General features: G+C 42.7%; 3 protein-coding genes across 3 annotated transcripts; 1 reads left to right on the forward strand and 2 right to left on the reverse strand.

Moving 5' to 3' along the window:
• Positions 1 to 259: 259 nt before the first annotated feature.
• Positions 260 to 7,431, reverse strand: zc3h12ab (zinc finger CCCH-type containing 12Ab). The gene is given in 7 exon segments (XM_029513467.1): positions 260 to 1,925; positions 2,106 to 2,206; positions 2,567 to 2,801; positions 3,678 to 3,817; positions 6,383 to 6,780; positions 6,783 to 6,986; positions 7,149 to 7,431. Coding segments are annotated over 6 exon segments (1,917 nt in total). The 5' UTR covers positions 6,882 to 6,986; positions 7,149 to 7,431; the 3' UTR covers positions 260 to 981.
• A 148-nt stretch (positions 7,432 to 7,579) lies between these two features.
• Positions 7,580 to 18,409, forward strand: oscp1a (organic solute carrier partner 1a). Its single transcript, XM_029513468.1, has 12 exons — positions 7,580 to 7,882; positions 13,903 to 14,014; positions 14,170 to 14,199; positions 14,997 to 15,151; positions 15,475 to 15,642; positions 15,788 to 15,868; positions 15,964 to 16,067; positions 16,945 to 17,073; positions 17,164 to 17,218; positions 17,506 to 17,651; positions 17,735 to 17,795; positions 17,954 to 18,409. Exons 2-12 carry the CDS (start codon positions 13,903 to 13,905, stop codon positions 18,071 to 18,073), a joined length of 1,161 nt encoding a protein of 386 aa, XP_029369328.1. The 5' UTR covers positions 7,580 to 7,882; the 3' UTR covers positions 18,074 to 18,409.
• Positions 8,835 to 12,541, reverse strand: LOC115051411 (1-phosphatidylinositol phosphodiesterase-like). Its single transcript, XM_029514804.1, has 3 exons — positions 12,411 to 12,541; positions 11,298 to 12,185; positions 8,835 to 8,967 (listed from the first exon to the last, which is right to left on the reverse strand). The coding sequence occupies exons 1-3, from the start codon at positions 12,443 to 12,445 to the stop codon at positions 8,835 to 8,837; spliced, it is 1,056 nt and encodes a 351-aa protein (XP_029370664.1). The 5' UTR covers positions 12,446 to 12,541.
• Positions 18,410 to 18,450: the final 41 nt, after the last annotated feature.

The following is an 18,450-nucleotide window of genomic DNA, read 5'->3' on the forward strand; positions in this document are numbered from 1 at the left end:
CCTCCCACAGTCCAAAGACATCATGTTTAGGTTGATTGCTTAATTGGCTGTAGGTGTGAGTGGTTGTTGGTCTCTGTCTGTTGGCCCTGCGATAGACTGCAAGTTAGCCTTTTTAGTTTATATAGCTATTAATTGCATCCTCTACAGCTCAGTTGTCAGTCTTGTTCTTTCCCTGGGTCCAATCCCAAAAAGGTAAACTGCATTGGGGTGATGTTCAAAGGTAAATACAGAAAGCATTCGTGGTCTGCTGGGGTTGAGAACAGGCGCATAACATTTTATTAAATACACAAAACAGATAATATAAAGGATTGTTGGGTGAGTCAAATCTTATCAGTTACATTTAAATTATCATTCACCACAATGATAATTTACACAATAAGGTCTCATTGTTGTTTCATTGTTTAATTGAGGAATAGCTTTGTGGTAAATCATTGCTCAGCCGTTTGCAGTGCCTGGCTGTGGAAAACATAAATGGTGGACAGTGCCAATATGACACACAAACAAAACAACTGTATTCATCTCAGCCATGCCACGATACAGTCATTGTGCACTTTAATATTATATAGGTCCATCCATCCAAACAGTCCTATTTTTACAAAGTCATAATTAAAATTGTTTTTTTTAGTGGACTAGATTACACTGAACTGAGTGGGGTTTTTTCCAAGGTACATATAATTTAAGTAAATATCATTAATGTTTACTTGATGGCAGCTGTACCTATTAAAGTGGACACTGATTGCACCGTAAGGGCATCATGGTTTTACCCCCCACTGTGGCAAGTGGCATGAAAATCCATGTTTCTTTTTTACTCTTTAACATTAAGATACAATTTGCATCAACTGTATATTGCCTCATACTGTGGCCAGTCGACCGAGGCAACTCCAAAGCATTCAAATACAATTCATAGCAAGGTGGATACCACAATACAAAAATACACAAACTCATGTTTTTTTTCAAACGTGGGCTCGGGCAGGACTTGTCTCATCTCAGCGAGCAGTTCTGCAGCATGAGGATCTCAGCCACGAGCATCTGTGGATCCATCATCTGAGGATTCATGTCCATGGCTGTGTCAACCAAGTGGGCACTGAAGATGGCGAGGAGCTTCTTCCGGACGACCTCCCTCTCCTCGCCGCTGGGGTTTGGTTGCGTTGGTTCCCACTGTGAGTGCTCCCCCTGCAGGCTGCGCGCCGTCAGATTGTAACCAGCGTACGGATCGGACCAGTAAACCTTCTGCTGGTGGCCGTGGACTCTCCTGTGCTGGAAGTCTGTCGGCTGACTGTGCGGAGGGATGGAGACCCGGTAATAGTTTTGGTGGTAAGGCAGGCTGTAGGGCATCATATCAGAGCTGTGGCTGCTCATTGACCCCAAGCTATGCTGGAAAGTTGATGCGACACCCTGAAAAGGAGGGCCATGTTTGCAGCAGCTGCATGGCGCGCTACTCGGAGGGCCATACTGTTGTTGTACCTTGTGGGTTTGCTGGCTGTACGCTGCCTGGTGATCAGACAGACTCCTCGGAGCCTCCTTCAGCTGACTGTCTATGGAGCCTAAGCCAGAGTCCAGCTGCTCCTGAGAGCCGCCTTTTCGCACTGAGGCTGGCTCAGAAGACGTGTGCTGGCCGACCCTCTCCTTTCTGGATGTGGCCCTCTTGATGGAGTGGTGATCCGTTTTCAGCTGAGTTACAGGTTCGTTTTTATGCTCTTTCCTTCCAAAGCTGCTATCACGCCCCAGGGTCAGTTTCTCGGCCATATACTTGACCAGCAGCAGGCTCTGCCCCGGCTGAGGACTGGAGCAAGCTGACGGTTGTCTCTGAGCCGTCGGAGGATGTTTGGCTTTCTCACGAAGTTCATCAGCAACGGAGCGATTGGGCTGTTTGGCTCGCTCAGGGTGGTGGAATTTACATTTGATTCCATAAGTACATTTCTTCCCTGAAAGTAGATTGAGAGTCAGTCAAAAGCCAGAACTACCCTCCAGAGCTGGACTCAACCCAGACATGTAAAACAACATTATAGTTAACAATTTAATGACAGTAGAGCTTTCAGTTAAGTGCAGCACAATGACAGAACAATAGTTAAGACATTTCTTAGCATCCTATTAACTTCTCTGACCGTAAGGACACTGCTGTTTTTTCGGAGTCTTTGGAAACCTCCGCAGGAAGTTCTCCAGGGTTGGTCCATGGCGGCCCAGAGGATCATCAGGAGGCATAAACCTGCATCAGATTGAAATTCAAAGCTCAGTCTAAAAGGAAAGCATCAGGGCGTCTTCTTCCCGACTGACTCATTCATTATTTATCTGTTATGTCCTCAGGCAGACGCTTCAGGACGCCAAAGGCCAAAACAAACAGCATAAGAAACAACTTCTTTGCCAGAGCCACCACTGAACTGAACTCTGCACCGAGGACATGAGAAAATGAGGGTTGTGTGCGTCTTTCAGCGTTACTATTTATTGTGTGGTTTTATCACCTGGGGCACTTGGAAAGGTTTGCACTTTAAATTTCGTTGTACATTGTGCATGTACAATGACAATCAAGTTATTCTGTTCCATTCGATTCTGTTGAGGCAGAGCTCACTTGTTGTTGACAAAGGAGTACATCAGCAGCCTCTCTTCGATGAAGCGTTTCCACTCCGGCTTCTCTGCCTGAAGGTCCCGGTACATGTCGTTTGACACGACGATGCCGTCGGTCTCGAAGGCGAGCTTTACGATGAAGCAGTCGTCATTACAGACCACACGTTTGCCAGCGAAACGCCGTGACGGCGTGAACACCAGGATCTTCTTCTTCTCCAGGTCCCGAAGAATGTGCTGATCTATAAGCCAAACATCAAGTGGCATGAGGTTTTTACATTGGGGCAGTGAAAATGAGCAGTAAATGGTAGCACATTTTTTTTAGGGGGAAAAAAAAAAAGTAATTTTAATTTGACTGTTTCTGAGCAGAGAGATATAACCTGGTTAATTATTCATCAGAAAGAGCCCTAAAAGTACATTCAACCGAGAAACGATTTATCAGCATGAGAAATCTGCTCATCTTCATGAAGTGAGCCCACAAGACTGAGTCAACGACCATTTCCAAATGTAGGCCACCGAAACGCTGCTTAAATCACCACAAATGACAGTTATACTGGTATTTTGTTTTACATATCACAAATCATAGGAAATCCCCTCCCCCACACACATGCTGTTTTATCTTTGTAGTTGCAGCTACATAGATTACAGACGAAAGATATTTACTTAGCATTGGGGGGAAAAACACTTTGGGTATTTCCCATTAAGGGCAATACAGCTTACTGTGAAAACCATCCATCGCTTCTGAGTGAATTGTATCCAGATTTTTTTATGAAGCCTTTTCCAAACACGGGCCGTGGATTGCAAAATCAAAACATGAACCACTTAGAATATGAATGAAAACCACAAAGAGTGATTATTCCGACACTTAATATAAAACATGAAATTTTCACACCCGAGATGCTGAAACCAGCAGTGTTTCTTTTGAAAAAGACCTAAGACATACATTTAGCGATATTTTCAAATCTGACAAAAAAGAATAAATTATTTAGTTAACATGATTTAAAAAAAAAAACCTCACTTATCCCACTTTGAGATTACTTAACAGTGAGTTGTTTGTCACTACCAGGTGAAGAGGAAACTAAAAACAAATGACGTGCTGACTAATCAAACCACTCTACCTGAGATGGGAGCGTCTGGTCTGGGCTGCTCCTTCCTCCATGACGGAACAAACACAGTGATCTCAGCGTGACCTCTATCCAGGAAGAAGCTCACCGCCAACTGGATTCCCAGACACGAGAAAACTTCCTTGTTCCCGTGGCTGAATGAATGAATAAAAAACGGGAGGAAAAATGGTCACTGTGGTGTTCAAAGTTCAACTTATCACTGCTTTTGTGATGTAATTTGCAGCGTGACAGTAGAACAAGCAGCAGAATCGGGCTGACCTTTCTGATTTCACTGTGGAAACTATAACTACTGAGGATGACAAGTACAACTAACTCTTTTTGAACAAGCAGGCCAGAATACTAATTATTCAATCTTATTCAAGCAAAGAAGAAAAACCTGCAAATATTGACTTTTGAGGAGCCAGACATCGAACCTTAAAAAGAGTCATTAACTGTTGATTTACTAATACAGCCATCACCCAAATTGTTTCGTTTGAGTGAAGGTGGAAAATGTACACTCACAGGGCAGTTTATTAGGAACATCATACTAATACTGAGCAGAACCTCCCTCAGCCTCGGCTCTTAATAGCACAGATTCCACTGACCGATGTTGGAAAGAGTCATTTCACATCGTGACATCACGTCTGCAGATTTGTCAGGTTGCCACTTAATAAAAGTGTTTCTGCTGGGTTCATACGTGGTCAGTGGGGAGGCCGCTGAAGTTCAGTGAAGTTGGTAAATCGTGGCTGTAGAGAGAAAACCGTGACCGGCAACATACATTTTTATTTTTATATATTCTCTCTTATATGTCTGATGCTGCTGTAACATGGAAATTTCCCCACTGAAAGATTCATAAACCACTATCTTAAATAATGTAATCTTATTTTATCATCACAACCACACCAGCGGACTGGACTGGTGACACACGGCAGGTCGGGTCCATGGATCCATGCTGCCGCCAAACTGTGGCCCTGTCATCTGCTGCCTCAGAAGGAATTCAGATTCATCAGAAACGGAGAAATTCCAGCTGAAACTGATGACTCCACGTCTATACAAGTTTAAACCGGAGCTATGAGAGAACATATAGGAGAGCAAAAAGCTGTCAGGCCTGCTCTCATTGAAATACGGCCTCTCTCTCTGAACACTGCCGGCTTTTAGGAAGACATGCGTTCGTCTGATTTGCATATTCTGGGAGTTTGTTCACAACGTGCCTGAACGGGCGTTCCCGGCTGGGAGAGGCAAAGGGAGAGAGAGAGTTTAAGATTTTAGGAGCCATATTCGTTTCTCATCCTCGCGCCGATACTCCGTCCCATTTAGCTGTCCTCTGCTCCTACAGCTGGGCTTTCAGGTCTCGGTATGACAAGGTGAATGAGGGAAAAGGTCGAGGACGCCCACGAGCAGAGTTCCCCTTGTGATCATACCAATCCACGGCACTTCCTGTGTCAGCCTCTGTGAATGCCTCCAGCACAGAGGGAAAAGGGCAATAAATGATTCGAAGAACACCCGTCTCTTGTTCTGGCACCACGCAATAAACGACGCTGTGATAGCCTTACAGCAAGCTAGCTGCAAGCGCCTGAGAAAACTGAGCTCAGTTTTAACGCCAATCGGTCAATTAGGTTTGAAAGAGTGGATGTTTGATAATTATGATTATGTCTCAGTCCGTTCCTCCACTTTGGTCCAGTGAAGCTAACGACGTTCCCGCTGAAGTCACCAAAGCTTTGTGATTTAGCGCTAACTGGAAATCATAGCAGGTTGATCTTATCTCAAATGTGAATGTTTATCGTTTCAAATGAGCTCTTTCAGATGTTTTGAACACATGTGATGAAAATTACACAAACATTTCCCAGAAACTTGGGTCTGGATTTTTTTTTTTTTTTTATCCCGCGACATTTAGCTCAAAGGTGCAGGTACTAATTTTGGCTTAAGAAGATGAAATTTGTTGTTGTTGTGTTGCTTATAATGCTTAAATGTGTATGATTCAGTTAAACGCTCGTGATAAAAGCTTCCACTTATTCACGCTAAATGCTACCATTTTAGTTTAAAGGAAAAAAAAACAAAAAAACAATCAGGGTAACATCTGTTTTGGTTGCTTATCAGGCAAATCTGCTTCTTCCAGCCACATTTCATGACTTTTAAATTCAACAAATTTACTCACCTAACAAAGTGATTCACTTAACATTTGAGAAAAAGAAAATGTCAGAAAACTGCTCATCTGGAAAATGTGACCGAAAACTGAACTGAAGGTAAAAAGAGTGGCCACTGTGAGAAATACGATGACAAAAAACACACACAACACAACACACACAACACAGAGCTTCTCCTCCTTTGTCTTAACCTGTTTCGAAGGAAAAGCAGGTGTGAACATGGTTGTTCTTGAGGTCATCAATTATCATTAAAGATTTAACCATCAATTATTCTATCATGATGGATGAGCTGGTTGACAGCTGAGGTGGCGAAATGTTCCAGGACAGAACATCTGCTGATTTTGTGTTTGTTTTCTTTTTACCATTAATTATTTCATCGTTTTGTTTGAACTGTCTGAAATCTACATTTTCAAAAGTTATATCTGGCATTTTGTTGTTGTTGTTGCTGTTGTTTGTTTTGTCAAGTTTTTGATGGGCTGACTGACGAGTCCAGCTCTAGATAACATAAACCAGAGAGAGAATCACATTTTAACTGGCGAACTGGTGAATTATGGGTATTTTGGCCAGAAGCCTCACCTCATGGCCACGTTGCTGCCGTCTATGACGACATGCCTCAGGGTGTCTTCATCCTCAGGGCTCTCCTCTCCCCCCTGAGCAGGCGGCACGGTGACGGGCAGCTGAAGGGCGGGGGCCGCGGGCTGGACGTCCCCTCTGGCCACCAGCACCGACATCGTCGTCGCCGGCACCTGCTTGGATTTGCGGCCGCCGCCGATCCTCACCAGCTCCCCCAGGACCTTATCCGTGTCCACGTTGGGGCCGAACTTCTGCTGAACGGCCTGCACCTGAGCCGTGGAGTACCCCAGCTTGCGGAAGAAGTCCATCTGGGCCTCCGGGTCCCGGGGGTCAGAGGTCAACTCCTCGGGTCCGCCGGGATGTCTTTTCTCACAGGAAGGACAGGAGGAGGTTCGAACGGGGCAAGCGAAGGGACGATCCATGCAGGAGCGTTCAGGCAGGCGGTGGTGGTGAGACATTTACTCCACAGGTGTGCAGACGGAAAAGCTACACGAGCGTTCATCTCTTCCACGCCGGGGCCGCCCGTTCATCTTCCACACAACATCACACTTCCTCTGTCCAGTCTGCAGGAAGACGTCATCACACTCACCCAGTCAGATCTGAAGAGCTGAAACAGCCGCGAATGAATCATGGAAAAGGAGCTTTAGGAGGAGAAACAAACAGAAACTAACACCAAAGTGGGATATTTGAGCAGTTTACCTCTGAAGAACTATTATTATTATTATTATTATTATTATTATTATTATTATTAACAATTTAATAATCATACTTCAAATATCTTCTGTTGACTGTCCACAAACACTGAAAGGTCCAAACTCGATCAGGTCCTCTCCACTGAAGAGGCTTTAAGCTGAGAACTTTTTGTTAAAGAGATTAAAAGTCTTCTGATTCTCTGTAATTTGACAGCCGATGCTGAACCAACCTGCTGCCACACTTAAATACAGTAAAAGCCGATTTCAGCCGCTTGATGTGACAGAACCTGCGGTTTTGTTTTGTTTTGTATTTTTAGCGCAAATCTGGAGCAAACAGCTGGAAAAAAACTACTTTTTTCTTTTTTTCTCTCTGCGGATCAATGAAAACTGACCTCCGCCGTCTGCGGAAACTTTTCCATCCAACAAACTCACCTCGAAGTGGGAATTTAAAAAAAAAAAAAAAAAAAAAAAGACCCAAACAAATAAAGAAACTCCGCGGATCCGGATCTCCTGTCTGGTCTTCAGATGTGAGCCCGGACAGGGAAGTCGGTGGCTTTTTTTGACATCAGCATTTGAAGGAGGTTCGGGCGCGTCACACGTCGGGATTCCGGTAAATGTGACGACTGCTCAGGCTGTAACCTCACACCGTTTCCTCCTCGTGTTCATTATGCAAATCCCGTTAAACTGCAGAGGAGTCGGTGCCAACGTGTACGATACATTCAAATCAGCCAGGATTCAGCTGCTGAGCGGAAACAAGTGTCACCTACATGTGATGTGAATAAACGAACGCATATTTGCAACTGTGCAAATAGTGAGTCTTTTATTATTATTATTATTATTATTATTATCATTATTATTGTCATGATCATTATTATTATTCTTATTCTTATTATTATTATCATCGTCATTATTATTGTCATTATCATTGTCATTATTATTATTATTATTATTATTATTATTGTCATCATGCATGGCCACAAGGGGGCCATAGAGCAAAGAGAGAAATAAATAAATAGGATTTAAAGGAAGAAGTCGACGCTTTTTGGGGAAAATCACACATTTATTTCTTTCCTATTCGTTTGAATGGGAAAGCATGTCCAAGCTCTTTTTGACTGTGGTTTCAGTTTTTATTTTAAACTTTAAACTTTCTCCTTATTATTATTATTATTATTATTATTATTGATTGGAGTTTGTTTTGAGATCAGATCAGATATTTTTTTCTACAAGCTGTCTGAAAGAATGCTATTTTTTGTCACTTGTACTATCAAAATATAAAAGAGGTCTGATGTATGTATTTTACATTTTCTTAATTATTCATCTGTGGAAGATGATTTCTTTCCTTGTTGTTTGTGTTGGTTGATGCATCTGGATGTTGAGACAAAATCACATGACCAAAGAGAGTTTTGTCAAACGTTTTTTTATATTGCATCGCTTCCTCTACAAGTTAATTTTCTTTTCATGACATCAGATAAAATAATAATAACAATAATTATTATTATTATAATTACAATAACTTGACTTTCTGCTGAATTCAGGACTATCTAGGCCGATGACAGTTCCGGATTCTCCACGGTGGTTTCATCTTGTGCTTCACATTAAGATGAGGGTCAGGAGGAGGAACGATCAGTTTGGGTCTGAGATCTGAAGTTCCTGGAGTGGTGTTTGGTCCAGGTGTTGGTCCAGGTGTTGGTCCAGGTGTTGGTTCTGATGTTGGTTCTGGTGTTGGTCCAGGTGCTGGTTCTGGTGTTGGTTCTGGTGTTGTTTCAGGTGTTGGTCCAGGTGTTGGTCCAGGTGTTGGTTCTGGTGTTGGTCCAGGTGTTGGTCCAGGTGTTGGTCCAGGTGCTGGTTCTGGTGTTGGTTCTGGTGTTGGTCCAGGTGCTGGTTCTGGTGTTGGTTCTGGCGTTGTTTCAGATGTTGGTCCAGGTGCTGGTTCTGGTGTTGGTTCTGGCGTTGTTTCAGATGTTGGTTCTGGTGTTGTTTCAGGTGTTGGTTCTGGTGTTGTTTCAGATGTTGGTCCAGGTGTTGTTTCAGATGTTGGTCCAGGTGCTGGTTCTGGTGTTGTTTCAGGTGCTGGTTCTGGTGTTGTTTCAGATGTTGGTCCAGGTGTTGTTTCAGGTGTTGGTTCTGGTGTTGTTTCAGATGTTGGTCCAGGTGTTGTTTCAGATGTTGGTTCTGGTGTTGGTTCTGGTGTTGGTTCTGGTGTTGTTTCGGGTGTTGGTTCTGGTGTTGTTTCAGATGTTGGTTCTGGTGTTGTTTCAGGTGTTGGTTCTGGTGTTGTTTCAGGTGTTGGTTCTGGTGTTGGTTCTGGTGTTGGTTCTGGTGTTGGTTCTGGTGTTGTTTCAGTTGTTGGTTCTGGTGTTGTTTCAGGTGTTGGTTCTGGTGTTGGTTCTGGTGTTGTTTCGGGTGTTGGTTCTGGTGTTGTTTCAGGTGTTGTTTCGGGTGTTGGTTCTGGTGTTGTTTCAGATGTTGGTTCTGGTGTTGGTTCTGTTGTTGTTTCGGGTGTTGGTTCTGGTGTTGTTTCAGGTGTTGTTTCGGGTGTTGGTTCTGGTGTTGTTTCAGTTGTTGGTTCTGGTGTTGTTTCAGGCGCTGGTTCTGGTGTTGTTTCTGGTGTTGGTTCTGGTGTTGCTTCAGGTGTTGTTTCGGATGTTGGTTCTGGTGTTGCTTCAGGTGTTGTTTCGGATGTTGGTTCTGGTGTTGTTTCAGATGTTGGTTCTGGTGTTGTTTCTGGTGTTGGTTCTGGTGTTGTTTCAGGTGTTGGTTCTGGTGTTGTTTCAGATGTTGGTCCAGGTGTTGTTTCAGGTGTTGTTTCAGGTGTTGTTTCAGGTGTTGTTTCGGGTGTTGGTTCTGGTGTTGTTTCAGATGTTGGTTCTGGTGTTGGTTCTGTTGTTGTTTCGGGTGTTGGTTCTGGTGTTGTTTCAGGTGCTGGTTCTGGTGTTGTTTCGGATGTTGGTTCTGGTGTTGTTTCGGGTGTTGTTTCGGGTGTTGGTTCTGGTGTTGTTTCAGGTGTTGGTTCTGGTGTTGTTCCAGGTGCTGGTTCTGGTGTTGTTTCAGATGTTGGTTCTGGTGTTGTTTCAGGTGTTGTTTCGGGTGTTGGTTCTGGTGTTGTTTCAGATGTTGGTTCTGGTGTTGTTTCAGTTGTTGGTTCTGGTGTTGTTTCAGGTGCTGGTTCTGGTGTTGTTTCGGGTGTTGGTTCTGGTGTTGTTTCGGGTGTTGTTTCGGGTGTTGGTTCTGGTGTTGTTTCGGGTGTTGTTTCAGGTGCTGGTTCTGGTGTTGTTTCAGGTGTTGGTTCTGGTGTTGTTTCAGATGTTGGTCCAGGTGTTGTTTCAGATGTTGGTTCTGGTGTTGGTTCTGGTGTTGGTTCTGGTGTTGTTTCAGGTGTTGTTTCGGGTGTTGGTTCTGGTGTTGTTTCAGATGTTGGTTCTGGTGTTGGTTCTGTTGTTGTTTCGGGTGTTGGTTCTGGTGTTGTTTCGGGTGTTGGTTCTGGTGTTGTTTCAGGTGTTGTTTCGGGTGTTGGTTCTGGTGTTGTTTCGGGTGTTGGTTCTGGTGTTGTTTCAGGTGTTGTTTCGGGTGTTGGTTCTGGTGTTGTTTCAGATGTTGGTTCTGGTGTTGGTTCTGTTGTTGTTTCGGGTGTTGGTTCTGGTGTTGTTTCAGGTGTTGTTTCGGGTGTTGGTTCTGGTGTTGTTTCAGTTGTTGGTTCTGGTGTTGTTTCAGGTGCTGGTTCTGGTGTTGTTTCAGGTGTTGGTTCTGGTGTTGTTTCAGGTGCTGGTTCTGGTGTTGTTTCAGATGTTGGTTCTGGTGTTGTTTCAGGTGTTGTTTCAGGTGCTGGTTCTGGTGTTGTTTCTGGTGTTGGTTCTGGTGTTGTTTCAGGTGTTGGTTCTGGTGTTGGTTCGGGTGTTGGTTCTGGTGTTGTTTCAGATGTTGGTTCTGGTGTTGTTTCAGGTGCTGGTTCTGGTGTTGTTTCTGGTGTTGGTTCTGGTGTTGTTTCAGGTGCTGGTTCTGGTGTTGTTTCTGGTGTTGTTTCAGGTGCTGGTTCTGGTGTTGTTTCAGATGTTGTTTCTGGTGTTGTTTCAGGTGCTGGTTCTGGTGTTGTTTCTGGTGTTGTTTCAGGTGCTGGTTCTGGTGTTGTTTCTGGTGTTGTTTCTGGTGTTGTTTCAGGTGCTGGTTCTGGTGTTGGTTCTGGTGTTGTTTCAGGTGTTGGTTCTGGTGTTGGTTCTGGTGTTGTTTCAGGTGCTGGTTCTGGTGTTGGTTCTGGTGTTGCTTCAGGTGTCCCGGCCCCTCCACAGTCACACGGTCTGAGCAGAGTCATGGCTTTAATCAGCTCCGCTCCGGGGAAGATCATCCCGAAGACGCCGAGGCAGCCTTGGCTTGCTGAACTCTTCTTACTTTGCAGAACCACGTTGTAAATCTGCTGGTTAACACGCCTGGCCAGGTTTTTTTGACTTTTAATCCGAAATCTTTTTGTTTCCATGTCAGTCAGCACGAAGTGACTCTTACAGACGTCCAGCCTGAGCTCCATTGTATCGACTTTGTGACTGATCAGCTCATTGTTCTTGAAGAACGGCGAACTTTGGACCTGCGCTCCCCCAGACGGCCCGTTGTGACTCTGCAGGAGAACAATCTTCCCTCTCGCCTGCTCCATGTTGGGCACTGAGTTTGAAGTCAACATGATGTTTTTGTATGTATCAACCAAAGTTGCCCACAGTTCTTTCGCCGTGTCTTTGTAAAGCCCGTGCAGCGTGACCATCATCAGCACGGTCTCACTTTTGTGCACTTCTAAGAACTTGGCAATGCATTCGAGCACTTCGTCAACCTTCTTGCCTTGCGAAAACATCCAGTACCTATCCCTAATGTAGAGGTATTTCTGGGTCCAAATCCAAATCCCAGCATGGATGTCGAAAAACCGGAGCCCCACGCTGAGCTGGTTCTCTAAAGTCCAAACTTGACAGACAAGCGGGCCACCGTACAACGATAAGCTCTCGTGAGTTCCAGGTATGGTGATCGCAGACAACGGAGTCGTATCAGGGATCGACATCATCCAGTCCTCGTTAAAAAACTTAGACTGAAGCTCCCGTTTGTCATTGAAAACGTTCGTTGAACCTAAACAGGAAGTTGTTCTGGTGGAGAGAGAGACATGAAACCTAAATTAAATATTTATTTGGAAACAAAAGCAGAAAATCTTTTACTTTTTTTTTTTACATTTTATTTTAAATGAGATTTAAAAAAAAAATGGGGAAATAATTACATGCTAGCAAACCATAACAAGCGAAGCAATAACGCACAACATAATGTGCAGAATGACGCAGTGTCGACATAAAAATACAACACAATCATCAACTTACACAGAGAGAAGCCAGAGGAAAAGATGGATTCCCATAATTGGTTTTTTGGCCGATCTTTTCCACTCAACAGTCGGAATTTATCCAGCTTTTCTAAACATGTTTTTTTTCTGCCTTTAAAAGCTTTCAACTGCTTATGCGGCTGCAGCAAATGGACAGCCGTCTCCTGTGCAGTCAGGTGTTGTAAGGTGCGCACACAGATAGTCTTTCATTTGTATATTTCTCTCTAATCTTTCATTTGGAGAGAGAGAGAGCGAGGCGGAGAAAGCCAGAGACAAAGACACAATGACGGAGTGATATCCTAACGTAGTAAAATGCTGCTCATGGAAATACTCAATATAAATACTCAGCTGGCTGTCATTTCTACACGCTGCATGTGAGACAGTCACAATCTGGGGTTTAGTTTCAAAATTCCCGCAAATAAAATTTGACTTATTATCCGATAGATTTTCCTGATTTCCTGATTAAATTCTCCTGATTTTTTTTGTTTGTTTTTTTTTTTTGTTAGTGTGTTTTCTTGTTCTTGTGAGTGTAACCTGCTGATGATCCAAATAAATGAATAGATAACAAGGGGAGGCTCCCGCCTGTGTGTTAAACTGAAGCTGTAGGTGGCAGCTGGTCTGGCTCTTCTAAAACTTTTTTACCAAACATGTTTTATTTCATCTGTTCATTCCATCCAGAAGCCGGAGTGGGAAAGTGACATGTTTCGGTTTTGAAGTTGAATTGTGCGCGTCTGAATTTCGCTTTCATGTGACTTTGTGAACTCTTGTCATCGCTTTGCACGGAAATAAATTTAGCCTGTGCTAAGCTAACGACTTGACGTGACCCTCAGCTACAATGCAGTAAAGCATATTTCCCAAAACGTTACACAGAGAGGTGCTGTTCAGACTCCGGGCCTGTAATGTAAATGGACTGGCCTGCTCCGGGCCCTGACCTCAATCCCCTCCGGCAGACAGTTTGATTTAAAGCCTTTAGACAGGAGGGTGTCACAGCCGTTGGGTTGAAACGATAACAATCACACATGGGTAATAATTCTGTCTACTTAACTTTTTGAAGAAACCTTTTTCCTGTGTGTTTAACATCATAATAACATATTGAGTTTCTGACTTTTAGGTGTCCTTCTGCTGTAAATGGTTGTAAACTGACCTATTAAAGCAGCAGGGTTTGTTTTTTTTTTGTGTTCTTTTTTCCATACATTGAATGCGCCCTTTTACTTTCTGTGGCTGGCTGCGCTGTGATGTCACAGCCAATAAGCTGGTGTCTGGTCACCGCTGATCCTCTTCCTGACCACCTGTTGCATCTTAGTGCAGAAGGAGCGCAGATAAGACTTTTACATGGCCACTTCTGCAACCGGGCGGCCGTTCACACGAGGAACAATCAGACAATGCTGCTGAAATGACAAGAGTGTTGTTGCTCTGCGGGGGACTCAACACCTTCTAGCACCTTCCTCTGCATCATTTTGCTTTGGAGCTAATCCCTTCTCTGTCTTTCCAAGATGTCGCTCAGAACTCTGCCCCTGGTTATCATTAATCTTGGCGGAGAGATGCTTTGCATACTGGACCAACGCCTGCAAGCGCAGAACACGTCAGAGGACAATTCAGAGAAAGGTAGAGATAGTTAGAGAGCTGACATGGTTGGTGTGTATGTGTTTTGCTCCCAATCATCCCTCCATCTGATGACCTGTAGATGTCAGGTTATCAACTGAACTCATATTTCCCTGACAACAAGTCATTTCTTCTCCCTCTTTCGTCTTTTCTTGCAGGGGTGTGGTCAGAAAATGACAGAAAAAGAGGTATCTGTGCCACAGTTCAGCATAGCATTGCCTAGTCAGATTCTTTTGCACATATAGCTTCAACATTTTCAGCACGACAGAAGTAGTTTCTGCACCACTTTATATTACAGCCCACAGTTTACAGCGTAATGAGGCTGCATGAATGGATAAAGATGCAAACTGTAGGAAAACCAGGCTCCTGTATGAGGAAAGAGAGAGAATCTACTGGAAATGTTTCAAAGATTTCCTTCTAAGTGTTTCTTGAAATAGTTAATGATAACACACTTTTGACACACTAAAGGTGTCTGAGGTTTACAAATTAATAAAACTGGATAAATATCTGGGCACATCATTTTTATCTGTATGTTTGGATTACAGTTTTTTTAGTGATTGGATCAATTAATACATGCTAATTATCATTTTAACCAATTTCTCTGTGGAGACAGACTCTAAAAGTCTAAATCTAGTTAGTTAAGACTTTTTTTCAATCCACTGACTGTTCAGTGTAAAAAAAAATGTTCAAAAGGAGTAAAATATATTTGTTCAAATATAACAAGAAGTAAAAAAATAAATGAGCTAAGTACCTGGGGCTAAAATAGCTACCTGCTAACGGTTACTATCTTAGCAGCGAACTAACTGCCATCTTTAAATCACATTTCTCATCATTTTTAGTTGTTTATTGTTTTACTATACAAAAATTATCATAAAATGAATAGATTGTTGCTCACGTGTCCTGTTTCTACATTTTGTGAGATTACAGAGGTTTTTTACAGAATTAACCACCTTTCCACGTCTGTCTGCTCCATTATCACCTGTAGTGATGAATGACATCATCGGGACGATGTTCACTAAAGCCTTCATGGATGAACTTCTCAAACCTCAGCAGCTGTACTCCCACAGAACGATGAAAACCGTGCTGACTCGCTTAGCACACGCTTCCATCGTGAGGTTGAACGCTGCCAGCATGGACCGGGTACGTGCCGGGAATTACAAGGGGCTGGCTTTTTAAGTCACAAGTTTCAAGTTTTTCACGTCAACAAGTCTTAACTGGTACAACAATTACATAATTATTGTTTAAAATCAGTCACTAAAATGATCCTCTTTCAATCCGGCCCAATAAATAAGAACCTGTGGTGCTGTAACTACGTTTTTTCCATTAGTTTGTTGTTGTTTTTCTTTTCTTTTCCTTTTTGACAACAATATCAGTTTTTTTCATGAAGTCTTCAGTCTGACTGAGATAAAATATGTTTGGTGGTTTCACCTCATTCTTTCATCCCTTTTATTTTCCTCCTGCAGCTTTATGAACTGATGGTTATGGCCTTCAAATATCAAGTCTTCCTTTGTCCACGGCCAAAAGATTTGCTCCTCATCTCCTACAATCACCTAGATACCGTCAGGGAGTTTGTCAAAAACACCCCTGCAGTCGTGAACCAAGTGGACGAGACGCACAGGAAGATCATTGAAGTATTATCATTAGAGAAATCTGACAATGAGGTTTATTTTTTGTGTTTGTAGCATTTGAAATAATCAAATGTGAACGTAGCCGTTGTGTTCTTATCATTTGTCTGCAGTTGCATCCTGTGTGAGCTGCTTTTGTCTCTTGGTGTAGGTTTATTCGACGTTATCTGAAGGTGAATTCCAGCTTATCAGGCAAACGCTGCTCATATTTTTTCAAGACATGCATGTTCGCGTGAGTCATCTGCGATTATGTTACCAGCAGAGAAAACTGTCACTAACCAAACTTTAACACCCCCAAGCAGCACTAATTTTGTATTTGCTTCTCAGGTGTCACTTTTCCTCAAAAATCAAGTCCAGAACGCCAACGGACGTTTTGCCCTGTCGACCTCCGGCCCAGTGCCTCATGGGATAGATGTTCCAGGCTTAATTAGGTAGGTGGGGAATCTGCAGAGTCGTGGATATCAGGCTCTTTTACATGTAAATATTGATCCTTATTATGCTATGGATTATAAATAAACCTCTCCTTCATTGGCAAGCATCAAATACAGCTTCCAAAAGACTTTAACAAAATCCAGCTGACCAGGAAAGCACAGTGCTGTCAAAGTTTTTTAAAACTCTTCAGCTTTATTGTGGCCGAAAATGTTGCCACTTCAGTCTGGACTGAACAACACATTCAGCTCAAAGTACTGATGTGCCAACCAATCTAGTGTGTCTTCAGATTCTTGTCACGAAAAAATTGATTCAGCTATTTTGAAAAGCTATGTATAAATGTTTTTATGTTTAAATAAATTTTAAATTATAAATCCTATCATTTCTAATGAATCCACTCTTTTTTTTGCTTACATGTCAACATGAGCCAACTTTGATTTGCAGATTAGCTCATGTATGTATTTCCTCAAGTGGAATGAAGTAGACAAATTATTTAACTGTTTCATAACCTCATCTAAATTTACCTCAGACACCAACCTTTCATCTGAGGCTTAATCTCTAGTCGAGTAATCACATTTTTCATTTTCAGAGAGAAACTCTGCTTAAAAAAGGGCTAAATCTAACTTAAGTGTAAAAGTTTGCAGGGAAAAATAGGAATAAAAAGTGAATGTGTTCCTCAGAAAGCTATCATCAGCAAAAATAAGTCAATGTCTCACTTCTATAACGAGACAGAATTGGAAGGACTAATGCAGCTATTAAGGCTCCACTGAAAAGTCAACATGTGCTATTTTGATATTTTCTCACATTTAGACTCAGATTTTCTTGGACTGATATCCAGATATATTCCAGAGTGTCATCATCTTCTTCCTGTTTCCTCAGGATGTTTGACAGAAAGGGCAGAGAGGTGAGACGACGCGAGTTCCCCACCGGAGGAAGTTACAGCAGCCCCATCAGAGAGGGATGTTTTGAGCTGCATGGTGACAGAGTCATCCGACTGGGCATGAACATGTGCGTGCTGTGTGATGTGCCGCATCGTTCAACACATCGGGACTGTGATGTGGATTTTCAGGTCATGTTTTGTGTTTACTGAATTTTAAGGTTCACAGTGAACCACCCAGAGGAGACACGCACATCCAAGGCCCCCTCTGTGAAGGTACCAAAAAGTGTAACTAACCACACTGGAGTCATCAGACTTGGCATTAACATGTTGTGGTGTGTAGTGAAATGCACGAGATGCAAGCTATCATTGAATATGAAAAACATTTAGTCACTTAGATTCTCCAGCTCCAGAGCAATGCTATTGGCTTACTGTTGTGGCGAAATGATACACAAACACAATCAAACACACACACACACAAATCTTCACAATTTTAATTTTTAGAGTTTATCCTAAATGTACAAGAAACCTGTAACTACCCAACTACATATGAACATTTGCAGACAGATGACACTCCCAACCTGCTGGCCAAGGAAGAGCTGAACCTGCTGGCCCGTCTAATGGGAAGCATGAAGGCCGAGAACGAGCCCAGAGCCGAGACTGGTTTTCGGATCAACTTGTTTACGACAGACCAAGAGGAGGAGGAAGTGTGAGTCGCTTTTCTTCGGCTCATTTTCATGCTATGAAATTAACATTCATAATTTGAAATCTGACTTTTATTTTGATTAACAGGGGTGCATCGTGCGAAGCTGAGGAGTCTTTCTTCGGAGTGATAAGTATTCAAGCCATGCAGGTAGCTTTATTGACATTCAAATATAATGTAATAGCTATGAATTTGTATCACATATGATTCGATTTGGTCTGAAATTCGATATACATTTCATGCTGTAATACATTTTTGCAGAACTAATAGACATTTCACTTGATGTATTCCGGTTTTATTTTGGTCAGGATGAACAGGCCGCCACAGAACTGGCTAAAATTGCTGGAGAGCTCACAGAACAAGAACAGCCTGAAATTCCCAGCAGTAACAAAGGAGATGACCTGCTCGCCATGATGGATGACCTCTGACCCTCAGTCTGTCACTACATTATCTTGGTTAATCATGAGCTTGTTTTAACTTTATGGCCTAAATGACCGATGCCAGTGTTCCACATCTCAGGTATAATCACATTTTGTGTCAATATCCTTGTGAACTGAAAATATGCAGTTGTTGTGTGTTTTTCACCTTGTGGATTCACACTGATGTAAAATTAAACTATAAAATAAATAGGCTATGCAATCCAATGACTTGTAGGAGCTATGCTCTCAAAAAAAAAGGGATTTTCTTGCATTTTACATTGCTTCAACTTTATCATAAGAGGTACTACATTCATTAATGGATAATAGATTAATGCTTCCAATAAAGCATGAATTCATGGTTTCATGTTTGTTTGTAACGTGTCATT

Source organism: Echeneis naucrates, chromosome 11, assembly GCF_900963305.1.
Source record: "Echeneis naucrates chromosome 11, fEcheNa1.1, whole genome shotgun sequence".
Taxonomy (NCBI): domain Eukaryota; kingdom Metazoa; phylum Chordata; class Actinopteri; order Carangiformes; family Echeneidae; genus Echeneis; species Echeneis naucrates.

Excerpts from the sequence above, each read along its gene's own strand:
- LOC115051411 (XM_029514804.1), bottom strand. The coding sequence starts at position 12,445 with ATGGGAATCCATCTTTTCCTCTGGCTTCTCTCTGT. Across the intron at positions 12,186-12,410 it reads TTCCTCTGGCTTCTCTCTGT|AACAACTTCCTGTTTAGGTT; the intron begins GTAAGTTGATGA and ends TCTCTCCACCAG. Across the intron at positions 8,968-11,297 it reads CCAACACCAGAACCAGCACC|AACCAACACCAGAACCAGCA; the intron begins TGAAACAACACC and ends AAACAACGCCAG.
- oscp1a (XM_029513468.1), top strand. The coding sequence starts at position 13,903 with ATGTCGCTCAGAACTCTGCCCCTGGTTATCATTAATCTTGGCGGAGAG. Across the intron at positions 14,200-14,996 it reads AGAAAATGACAGAAAAAGAG|TGATGAATGACATCATCGGG; the intron begins GTATCTGTGCCA and ends TATCACCTGTAG. Across the intron at positions 17,652-17,734 it reads GACCAAGAGGAGGAGGAAGT|GGGTGCATCGTGCGAAGCTG; the intron begins GTGAGTCGCTTT and ends TTTGATTAACAG.